Raw genomic sequence first — 12,083 nt, 5'->3', positions numbered from 1 at the left:
CCAGTCTTCCTAAGATTATTCTGAATAGCTTGCAATCACTACTACTTGAGAGTAACAGTCTAAACAGACAAATCAATTTTTTTTTCCAATAACATTATTTTTGTTTCACTCATCACTTGTCTCTCCAAAATGAAGTGCAGTCATGCAATCCTCATAAAAGAAATATACCCTTTAAGCCAGAGAAGTATTACCAAGTTTAATTCTGCATACTCATGAAATTAGAACATCTAAATTGCTAAACCTTGGAAAAGACAACGTAATCAGTAAAGAACAAAGTAACACAGTAAAGAACCATGCTACTTGTGCTCCCCCATGACTAGGTTGAAGCCCAGTCAGGAATGTGGGAAGGCAACAGAAACATTTACCAGGTAAGACCCCCAATATTCACGTTACACGTTAAAGAAACATACAGCCAGCATCGCCCAATTACACTTACATGCATGGGATCCATAGTCTGACAGTACGATCCTGGGAACTTGAAGCAAGTAGCCGCCCCTCTGGTGAGAACTGCACGCTGGTCACAGCATCCTCGTGACCCACAAATTTGTAAGCTCTGCACTGCTTCTTCAGCTTCCATATCATAAGAGACCTATCCAAAGAAGAGGTAGCTAGCAAGAAATAATTAAAAGATATTATGAGTCTGCTTGTTGTTATTAGAAAAAACAGAGCTAATTAATGTCTATGAATTTGGATTTACCATGAACTTACTGGGTTGCAAGAATGTTAGGGAAGGAGGAGTTACCGTGTTTTAATGGACAGTTTGGTCTGCTTAGCCTGATTGGAAGCCTGGCAGCCAGAAATACCGCCAGCAGACTTTTGGCAAGGACATCAGAAGACCGGGGAAGTGAAGGCTAACACTTAGCTCTCACACATACTGAGCAAACTAGCCCAACGTCGTGCACGTGTCCTAAGTATGAATCCAGACTCAGCATTACCAAATACTAAGTGTCACTAAAAACAAGAGACAAAGTTTTCAATGAAAAGTTCAGAATCTCACTTTGATCTCCGACATGGATTTTTTTTTTCCCCAAGCATCTACTATTTATCTCAGAAGAGAGGCCAAATTAAACTCAAGATATCATTTCTAACACTTCATATATCTAAACGGAACCGAATACCTAAATATAATTCTGTAATCCTAATTAAGTATCAAGTTCTTAACACTATCATTTGTATAGCTCAGAATACAATGTGAAGTTTTTGGACTGATAAGAGAAAGCAATAGAACCTTTATTTTTTGCAGTCACAAGTTCAGCACGCTATCTACATTTGAGAAAGAAGATATAGCTTTAACTGGAGACTGATCACTTTCAGGAAACTATAAGCAGCAAAAGCAACAAGAAGCTTAACTAAAGTAGTAAGTGTGATATTCCTACACCCCTATTTTCCTCATCTCTCCTAAGTGCTAGCACACAGGGCATAACTGAAAAGAAGGGAATTGCACATCCCCCATTAAAAATAGACAAATTCCTACCCTTAGTACAGAACGGGAGGGAATAGAATAGCTGGAAGCTGAAAGGAACAGAGGAGGAGGGGGGACAAGAAAACAGGGATGATCTTCTCCTTCCAGCCTGTTTCATGGCACTGACAGCAGTGGAAGGAAAGGAGTCTGATTATTAATACACGTCAAGGCAAGCCCTGAATAAAATATTAGATTTTAAACTCTCCTTTGGGACTTGGCTCAGAGATAGCATTCTCCTCCAAAAATGGCTTCTGGTAAAAGACATGGGACCAGACTATCCCTAAACCTATATCAGTAGGTGTAAATTTGCACACTAGGTAGGTGTAGTATTTTCCCAAGGCACCCAGGCTAATGCAAATCTGGTCCGTAACACATCTCCACAGCCAATTTTTAGTGTTAGAAATGAAACAAAGAGAAAGACAGAAGTACCAGAACAGTGTTTTAAGATGGGCTAATAAACAGGTCTGTGGCACGTGCTCCTCAGAGAAACCACAACATTTCCTGAAACATGTTCAGACGTGAAAGATTAAACAATTTGGCCCTGCTGTAGTAATGGTAGTAACAGACCAAATGCGACACATAAGCAGAAAGAAGAAAGCTGAAAATTCACACTGAGTTGACTTCAATATGAAACTTAGTCCAGCTTATAACCTCAGTGCTTTCTGTACACACCCAAGCATCACTGAGGTTATCTCCAGAAAATATTTTCTGGTTATCAGTCAGAACAGAACAGAACAGCAAAGAATAAACACCTGGCCTCATGGAAAGGTCAGGTTTACACATCGCTTTGCTGCAGGTCTCTAAACAAATACCTGGGCATTACATATCCCAGAAAAATGTTTATGGGCACTTGCAATGAAACCAAGTTCAATTTTGGCTCACAGAAGTTCTGTGTATTGATGATACCCATTTTCATACAAATGTGTGTCTGTACACACACAAGCAGAGACACGAGGTGCCACAATATGGAATTACCATTACACTCCCATTTCCCGGAATACCACAGTAGTGACTATGAGATGAAGTTGTGCAAAAGATGAGAAGGATACACCTGGCAGGCTTTACCAGAAAAACACACCACTTGGTCACCCTTTCCCCCCCCAAATCTGAAACATCTCCAGTATAATTACCTCACCCATGCAAGGATTACAGGTCAAATAGAGTGCAGGGACTTGTGTGTAAATGAATATTTGAACAACAAAACAAACAAAGAAATCCCCACGTTATAGCAACCTTGCAAATCTCGTGATAAGGTGCAACGTCGCAATACAAACACTGTTAACATTGATTCTGAAGATTTCCTACTTAAATGAAAACTATTATTATTAATTAAACCTCCATCAAGGCAATCAATCAGGATTCTAAGCACAGCAGATACAACATTTTAACAACATTTTACAACTTTAAGAGCTCCCATGAAGTTCAAAGTACCTAATTTTCATTGCATAGTGTATGTATTCACACGAGTGGAAGAGGACTGAAAAAAAAAAGCACACGATATTTAATTATCATTCTGAATTTTATTTTTCAAGAGAAACCTCAAAGCCCTCCCACATTTATTCAGTGTTAAGTTTACATTCAGTTTCTTAAATGACTTAAAAATCAGTAGTTTAAAATATACAGAAGTGTTCCCCAAATTTTCAAAGTCTAACAGAATAAAAAATCTTCCATAGTTTCAGATTTGCCAGAAATCTGTAGGCACTGGAAAACAACCAGATTAGAGTATTTCTGTAGAATTACCACAACTCAGTTTAAGCCTATTTGAACTCAGAATGGCAAGTTTTTTTTTTTCCCCTCTCTCTTTCTCTCCTTCCCTACCTCCTCTACTTCAATCTTTTTTATTTCCTTTTGGGAAAAAAAAAATATATATATATATATTAATATATATACTTTTTTTAAAAATGTTTTAAATCCAGGTTGTTTACTTTTGCCTTTTTTGGATTTTTAAACCTGTAGTTTTTTTTAATAACCACAAAAACAGAATGGGAGGTGGTGGGGAGAAAGAAGAAGGGTTCAAGTACATATAGTGAGAATAAGTTTTCAAACTTTAAGAGGCAGTTTCACTTAGAAGATTTATTGCTTAAATAGATAAGGAACAGTTTGAATGTCAAATTCAACAAGTAGGTATTCTTTATACGAAATATAGTTTTTGTCAAGTCCTAAAAAAAGTTAATTGTATAAAAGTTGCATAGTCTATATTCACACTATTTAATTACTTTCATCTGAGGAAACATGCATTGCATATACAACTGATGTTTCTGCCAAGTAGGAGAATCCAGGTCTTTTTCGTGTTGTTTCTATTGAATGTAACAGTTTACAGCAAGCGTTACACAAAAGCACATACTTCTTATAATTTATTGCCCCAGTACATAATGACTGGCTGCCTTTTTAAAATTTGATCAGTGATTCATAACTTGTAGGTCCACAGAATAATTCCTTGCTGCAGTGGAACGGAATTTTTCAGGAATGCCTCCCTTATATAGTAAAGAAGTTCCCTTTTTCCCAAAAATCATTTTAGGGAGAAAAAAAAGAGTCAAATTGCAAGTAACCTCCTAAAAATAAGTTAAAGGCTTAAAACAACCCATGCCACACAGTGGCAAGCATTTTAAGCATGATTCAGCACTACATCCCCAGCTCCAAATTTTTTTCCTCTGTTCCCCTATGCCTGTTTGCATAAATATCCTTCGACTCTCTAAAGTCACTTAGATTCAAACATATAATCTTAATTGACTCTCACTTTAGTTTTAGAATATCTTCACTTACTTCAGGTCTCACTTAAACCCTTCTACCTACCAATGCCTGCAGCAAACCCACACTTACCACATTCCTCAGGTGCCTTTATCCAGATTCTTACTGCCCACAAGTTAAAGTTCCTACCTACCAGCCCAGTGACAAGGATTTCTGTACTGTGGCTACCAAAAAGCATTTACCACTTCAGTGAAAGTAACCAAAAGAGCTGGAATGCCTGAAACATTAAAGTAAGTGTTTAACTTAATCATATATAGCTAAAAACAGACACTAAGACATTTTTTTCCAATACACATCAGTCACATCTACTGCCTATAATCACACTCAAAGCAAATCAGTGACCTGATTCAAGAATCAGTATTATTGAAAACTTAGTGTAACAGGATACAGAAAATGGTAAGATGTCCTGTGAACCACCTAACTATCAAATCTTGTTTTCTTCCAAGCTGTCATTTGCCTTTCCAACTTCCCTTACCTCAGTAACTCCTGCTTTTCAACCTTTCCCGAGGTCTCCCACAACACTACGATGAGCAGGAAGAAGCTGTGTGTGCTGTATTATCTCAGACCTCTACTGCGGTTGCAGAGCGTGCCAGCTGGTGCCAAAACACATGACACAAAATAAAACAGCCCAACTTTTCCTTTGTGTTCCTTTCCCCTACCCTTACCCTGCCGCCAGTCCAAAACCTGTAAAATTTATCAAAATCCAGAAAATGGATACATGGCATAGTCACACACGACTTTGTGTTCCCAGGAAGCCAGGCTTAACAAGGAAAAGTTTACACAAAGATGATGTAAATGTTAAATATATAGCAAAGAAACAGCAGTAGCTAATGCTGTTCTGTGCTTTCTCTCCTTCTCCGTTACCTTTAAGCAGAACTCCTAACCACCTCCCTTTCTTCCCATTCACAGTACCTCTAGCATGCCCCTGGTTCCAGTGCTGCTACTCTTTTCCAAGTGCACAAGCTCCCGACTCACCCTTGCCAGGTTAATCTTTCCACAACAGGAGCAAGACTGCAAAGCAGTGCCAAAATGCATCCACTAAAAACACCTTCCTTTTCTTCAGTGGAGTATAGCTAGAGGTCACCTTAAAACCCTCGATAGCATGTAAATTCCCTAGAAACCTAGAAATATTCCAAGGCTTAAGATTCAACTTTCCACATCAATGTCAGTTTGATCACGTTACTGTAGTGTCACATAGGTTGTTACATATGTATATTACGATGCATCCACAGAATAGGTCAGTTAACACTGCTGCAAGAACCTTAACTTTCCCTGACGTGAGTAAAAACATCTTTGCTTTCATGTCACAATATCTTGCAGGTTTAACATGTTTAGCTTTAAGAGCAAAAAAAATATCCCTCTTTAGTCCACTGAAAATGATTTGTTTTCCCACATAATCAAGACAGACTGAAATAAGAAAATAATGGATCAAAGTTTTACAAAAATAGAAGGCATTAGATCTGTAATCACTGTTTTAGAAACTAAATCCCAGTATTCACTTTTGCTTTCCATACAGTTCACCACAGCAGACATGTTTTCTATGCTACTACAGGGAAGATGCATCTGAAAACATTCCAAGGTATACAACCGAACGTTATCATCTGCTCTCGCACGTAAAAACCTTGGAGACTCTATTCAATTTGATTCTTACTGCTGGTGGTGGCTATTTCTCAAATTTCCAGATCTGATTTTTATCTGCAGTATTACAAGTTCTCATTTCCACATCAGGACGCCCCTCAGTAGTACGATAAGCAGTAAGGCACTTTCCAGAATGAGGATGATAAATGGTCCCGTCTTCCTTGAAATGCCATATAATAATTTCTGGGATAGGAGATCCATCTTTTGGGCAGCTCCTCATACTTATGTAATGCTCTTGCTCGGGAACTTCAGCACATAGCTCAGTTACAGAGTTAAATCTAATCTCCTTATTTGACGTGTATTCAAAAAATTGATTGCCTCCCTGACCATGACATCCAAAGAGAGAAAGGTGAGCCCCGGTAGGATTATGTTCTGGTAAAACGTAGTCTAGGCACTCTGATGATATTCCTGCACTGCGGATGGCACCATGCCAGCCAGGACGATCTTCTGGTACGTGCAACTCCGAAAATACGTTTTTTAAATACCAGTTAAAACTCCTGCATTTCAAACGCTCTCTTAGCAGCTTTCTTTCAGAAATATCTCCATAGTTCTCTTTTCTTGCTGGAGGATTTCTGTTGTAGAAGTGTTCTTTATACTCATCCATCCACACCTCAGCAGCACGTGCTGTGTTCTGAAGGAAATTTGGTCTAGCATATGGTGCACGCTTTGGAAACACATGGCCTACGTGAGAGCACGGATGAATTTCCAGCATGCCTCCACACTGCCAAACTCTAAATGACAGTTCTAAGTTCTCCCCCCCCCAAACATCCATTCCCGTATCATAGGTACCCAGGTACTCGAAATACTTCTTGCTGACAGCAAACAAGCCACCGGCCATCGTCGGGGATCTGATTGGGTCAGTGTCAGATTTGCGCCTCAGACGTTCGTGTTTAGGCACCGAGTGCCACTGAAACGTCAGCCGCCAGTCAAAGCCCCCAATCATGGGCTCTGCTGATTGCATGTAGTATTCGAATGTGTTCCAGTCAATGGTGTCAATGACGGGACAGATCACAACAGTCTCGTTCTCAGCAATCCTCTCGAGCAGCGGCTCTAACCAACCAGAGACACACTCGCAGTGACAGTCGAGAAATGTAAGGACATCGCCAGTCGCAAACGTAGCTCCAATCAGGCGTGCGCGAACCAATCCTTCTCGTTTGTTGGTCCGTATCAAACGAACTCTTTTCAGCCTGCTGATGTATTTTTCAAGGTCAGTCTTCAAATATACTTTGTCACTCAAGTCGTCCACCAAGATAATTTCTTTTAGGAGCACCGAAGGAGAGGTTTCAAGAACGCTGTGTATTGTCCGCAGCAACGTCGACCAGGCTTCGTTGTAAAAAGCGATGACAACAGATGTTGTGGGCAGTTTTCTGTAGTTGTAAGACTTCGTTTTACAACCGCTCAGCCGGTTGTCTTCGATGTGCCGATGCAGAGAGATCTTATCGCTCACGTAGATGTTAATCGCGTACTTCTCAATCAGCTCCTCTTCCTGCTTCTTCTCCTCGGGGTTCAGCTGCAGGCGAGTGGCTTTGCCCCATTCTCCCGGGGCGTAAGAATCAGGCGGGGATTTGTCATACACCGGCCGCGCCAAGTCCACCGCCTCTTCAGCTCCGCCGGAGAAGCGCCTCTCCCACCGCGCCCCGGCGGTGCTGCCCCCGCCGAGGGAGGCGCCGAAGGACGACACCGACAGCTCCACCGCCAAGTAGGCGGCCGTCAGGAGGCCGAGCAGCGCGCAGCCCCTGCGCACCCAGGGCCCCCTCCTCGCCAGGCGGATCCTCATGGCAGGCTCCGGGCAGAGCCCCTCGCTCAGGGCGGCTGCGGGGGCTGCTGCCGGGCAGCCGCCGGCGGGACCGGCTGCGGGCCCCCCGGGGGGGGGGGGGGGGGGGGGGGGAGGACACGGCACGAAGCGGCCCCTGGCCCCTGCGGCCTCGGCACTCCCCTCGCTTACTTCCTCCCTCCTCCTCCTCCTCCTCCTCCGCGCTCGCCGCGGGACAAACCCCTCCCTCTCCCCGCCTCGTGGTTTGCTCAAAAAGTTGTCGCTTAAGGAAGGGGCAGAGACTCTGGGGCCCGCCCGGGGGAGGCCGCCCCGCCTCCGACCCCGGAGCCGGACCCGCACCCGGAACGGCCCGGCCCGGCCCGGCCCCGCCCGGCCCCGCGCACTCACCCAGCCCCGCGGTGTCCGCGCTGAAGCCGACGCCCGTCACCGCCGCCCGGTGGCCTCGCAGAGGACGGAGCAGCACCGGGTCCTCCTGGCGGACAAGAGGCGCACCGTCAGCCACCGTTATCCCCCCGCCCCCCGCGGCAGCCCCTCGCCCTCCTTCCCCGGCTGCCGGCTCCTTCCTTACCAGCGCGGAGGCCATGGGCGCAGCGGGCCCTCCGCCCCCACCCCCGGCCTCCAGAGCGCCGCCGGTTCGAGCCCCGCGTCCCTCGGTCCGCCCATTGCCGGCCGGGGCGGGGCCGCCCCCCGGCAGCGCGGCCGGCCTCGGGCACGCCTGCACCAACGGCTGCAGGGAGGCCTCGCCAGCCCCCGGCGGTGTCGGAGGGGCTGGTAGGCGGCCGGGGGACGGGGCGCAAGGGCGGGGGTTTGGCTGGCCCAAGGGAGCCCCAGGCTCCGGCTGGCTCAGGGAGCAGGGTGCTGCAGCACCGAAGTGCGAGGGGCAGGGTGTCACACTTAGGGGCTTATCGCCAGGGAGCACGCACACAGTTGTCTTTCAACAAAATCCCAGTTTATCTTCGCTCTAGGAGTGTCATCCCTGGGCAGCAGCCAGGAGCACCCGGGGGAGGTATCAAGAGGCAGGTTTTCTTGAGTAACCGCACCGCTTTTTGTAGATTTGTGTCTAAATCTGCCAGAGCTTTTGTTTGCCTCTTCTTGAGGGCCTTTCAGGTGAGCTGGGGAGGAGGCAAAATCTTCAAAGTTATTGGAAGCTCTGCCCCATCTTGCCTGGATCTTGTGACTTAAATTGATGCAGGATGACAGTTGAACTAAGCAAGCTGATGAACTACAGGCCTCCTTGTCTGTTTCCTGTGCTTTCCAGGTGTTTTGACTGCTTTTCCAGTCAGTACTCATGGTTGTGTCATACCCAGTTTGTCCTTAAGCAGTCATTTAATGCTTTAAAAAAGTACAACTAGATTTTGCTTTGTTCTTTTAAACACAAAATTTAGTGTTACTGTAGCACTGTGAATGCAGCCTCACAGAAAGCTGGATAAGGGAACCAATCTCCCTGGAAAAATAGCTCCCCAGCTCCAATAGCTATGCTAGGAGAAACAGGGGTGACAAGAATTAGCAAAAAAGAGGGCTGTACTAATAATCTGTCATTCAATATGCAAGCGTTCTCAAAGAGAGAACTTATACTGCAATTACTATTTTATTATTTTTTTTAATATCTAGCCTGCGTTTTACAGAGTTTCATCTGACATTGAACTCAAACATCTATAGAATCAGGTTAGTAATTAGGTCAATGTGTAAGATTGGTCAGTTACAGAACACTTCTAAATCGATTGGGTTTAATCATGAAATGCAGATTTAAAATAGTAATTTTAAAATGCTGAAGAAAGCAATATTATCACAAGTCTATAAAAAGTTTCCATGAAGATCTTCTAACTAGTCCTTACATCAATATGCAGACTGATGATTTGCCTGTACAGCTTCAGAACTTAAAAGAAGTTTTTTCGAAGAATAAGTGGTGGACAAGACACGTTGACTTTAGTTCGGACCTACAGTTTTATGTCATTACTTGTTCTTGGTTTGGCATTGTTTTTTCCATACAATTCACTCAACCATCCCTTTGTGTTAGCTTCTGTGACTGGTAATTGTAAATTAAAAATGTATCATTAAAAAAGTTTGTAATGATAAGACCTGAATATCCCATGTCCTACCATGTTGTAGGAACAGTGAGTAAACTTCAGTTTACTTGACCTCCTCGCCACTGTTGAACTCTTCCAGGCATTTCTCAACTGTTTTTCCAACTATCCTGTTTCCTAGGGTTTATTAACTGTGAATAATGCCTCAGAAGGTATCAAACAGCCAAGCTACCTTTGGGAAGCAGTTTTTGTACCAGTTCAAGTTGCTGTGTTCTGTTCTCTGAGAGAAATGACTTTCTGCTTCTGTAATTGTGTATTACGGGATCTCAGTATTTCTGGTATCTTGTGTTCCTAAAGCCCCTTAAAACCCAATGGACAGGAGCACTTGTTATTTTATTTACAGGCTGAGATAAATGAGAGTTCTCAGTCATACTGAATCTTTCTCCGTTTGCTGCCTTCACAGCTGCTACGTTTCCAGCAACTTAATATCCTTTACTCTTTTTGGGGTGTTGTCAATAAACTAAAATCTGTACCTGCCCATAAAATTCCTGAAACAGTGCCAAGTGGTAGTCCGTTTGCTTTGTGGCTGTGATTACTGAAAGGTGGGTGGGTATCACTAGTTCTACAAAGCGCTGGCAGAATGTTTCTCAAATTGTAGGGTTTACAAAGTTAATTTCTTCCTTGCTGCTTTCCCTCACCTGAAGGCATTTTGAGGACTCACAGATGATTGTAGGAAGCAAAGAAGTCCCTTGCTGCAGTTATATAATTAGCTATAATAATTGTAGTCATAAAGCTGGCAGGTAATAGTTTTTATGCTGATTTCTTTTTTTTTCTCATTAGTATGCATAGATTTTATTTTTAGAATAACTTAGAGATTCTTGTAACTCCTCATAATTTAATACGAGTTGGCATTGTCTTTTTAAGGTTGAAAGTAACTGTTCTGTGATACACAAATGCAATCTACGATAGTGGGTTGTTGTGCACTCTGATGGCAATGATAAATGATGCATCATAAAATAACTTCCAAACGTAATGAATGCCTCAGCAGGCTGTTGTTTCAGCATCTGCAATGTTTTTCTCAGATACTAAGTTAAGGTAACAGGTAATCTAAAGGTAATCTAAGCAGAAATTATATATATGGGGGAATATTTTAAGGTTGTAACTCAAGGTTTGTGCAGGTGGTATGGTCACAGTAGGAAAAGACCTCATTAAAGTGCACGTTGAATTCAAGGGCACGTAGACAAACTGAGTAACTTGTGTGTGTTTATGTTGCAATGCGTGCATAAATTACACCGATATATTATTTCTTAATGAAATAATTGAGGTAAAATAACGCATGTGCACAGGGGACAGATTTAACATAGCAGCCCACCTATTCTGTGGAGTCGCATTGGTGGCAGCTGCATTAGCGGCAGAACCTTTGGAATGCTAGGAGAAGACCTTGGCCTTGGGTCTGTGGCAGAGGGGGGGCACGAGGCTGTGGTGCGCCCTGGGCGCTAGAGGGGAGTGTGAGATCCGTTTTGCCAGCGGGGGTCGGTTTGTTGTTCAGCTGCTTGAAGGAGGAGAATGTGGTCTCAGGATGCGTAGATTTAATTATGTGCTGTCTTGCAGTTGCAGAACTGTTACATGTTCTGCCCCCCTGCGTCTTTCTAACCTCTAATCCTGCCTTGTTTTCTGCTACGTTTAAAAAAAAAAAAAAAAAAAAAAGTTGTGAAATAAACATTGAGATTGTAACTTGTGGAGTACTGTTGGTTTGGAGGAATTTTGTTATCGAAGTCATATTAAAGTCTGTTTACCAACAACAGCTAGAAATTGGAAAAGGATAGCAAGCCTATACATACAAATTTGATTCAGAGGATGATTCAGAAAATAGTTGATGTTAAAATTAATCTAAGAAATGCATACTTGAGGAACAACAGGAAAATACATGTTCAGGATGATAGAACAAATTATTTGAAGAAAGTCACATGAAAGTCTCTTTTTTTTTTTTTCTTTAAAGACTTGTTGAAGATCATCCTTAGAAGTTTTAGTGGGAAAGCTTGGGTATATAGGGTATATACCTAGGTATATTCGGTTTGTATTCTTAGGCCCTGTACAAAAATAGCTATATTGTATTATTACCATAGCCTTATGGATCAAATCAGTTGAATCTAAAAGAAATTCAGGTTTTATAAGTGACCCACAAGTGGGCCTAAAGTAAGTTGCACAGTGTGTTCTAAGTATCAGAATGTGTACATGTATGAGAAATTGAAGGAAAGTTCAGGAAGACTTCATGTTTTCGCAACCACTTGAGGGGGGCCTAAAAAATAGCTACGCTCTATGCATTCATTGTTCATCTGTCTGTTAACTCTTCATAGGACTGCATATCAGCGGACATTAAGAAGTGCCTAGGTAGAACAAGATCTGTTTCCAGACAGGATGCTTTCAGCTAGGAGGT

The 12,083-nt window shown here is 43.0% G+C and overlaps 2 protein-coding genes across 4 annotated transcripts in view; both read right to left on the bottom strand.

The window, feature by feature from the left end:
* The window catches only part of POC1B (POC1 centriolar protein B), a 51,137-nt gene extending 42,813 nt beyond the window's left edge, over positions 1 to 8,324 (bottom strand). For 2 of the 3 annotated variants that reach the window (XM_035551616.2, XM_035551618.2), the window contains exons 1-3: positions 8,191 to 8,324; positions 8,010 to 8,094; positions 437 to 608 (exon numbers count right to left, since the gene is read on the bottom strand). In XM_035551616.2, the coding sequence (XP_035407509.1) occupies positions 437 to 608; positions 8,010 to 8,094; positions 8,191 to 8,205 (272 nt within the window). In that variant the 5' untranslated portion in view covers positions 8,206 to 8,324. Of the gene's footprint in view, positions 1 to 436; positions 609 to 4,685; positions 5,783 to 8,009; positions 8,095 to 8,190 lie in introns of those variants that run through there. The other variant, XM_035551617.2, reaches the window with a different exon arrangement.
* GALNT4 (polypeptide N-acetylgalactosaminyltransferase 4) lies at positions 3,521 to 7,695 on the bottom strand. The gene has a single exon (XM_050708104.1). The coding sequence runs from the start codon at positions 7,623 to 7,625 to the stop codon at positions 5,874 to 5,876; it is 1,752 nt and encodes a 583-aa protein (XP_050564061.1). The 5' UTR covers positions 7,626 to 7,695; the 3' UTR covers positions 3,521 to 5,873.
* Positions 8,325 to 12,083: the final 3,759 nt, after the last annotated feature.

The sequence above is a fragment of the Cygnus atratus genome, chromosome 1 (genome assembly GCF_013377495.2).
Source record: "Cygnus atratus isolate AKBS03 ecotype Queensland, Australia chromosome 1, CAtr_DNAZoo_HiC_assembly, whole genome shotgun sequence".
Classification (NCBI taxonomy): domain Eukaryota; kingdom Metazoa; phylum Chordata; class Aves; order Anseriformes; family Anatidae; genus Cygnus; species Cygnus atratus.
The sequence above is the reverse complement of the archived record's forward strand: the minus strand, read 5'-3'. Positions and strand labels throughout refer to the sequence as shown.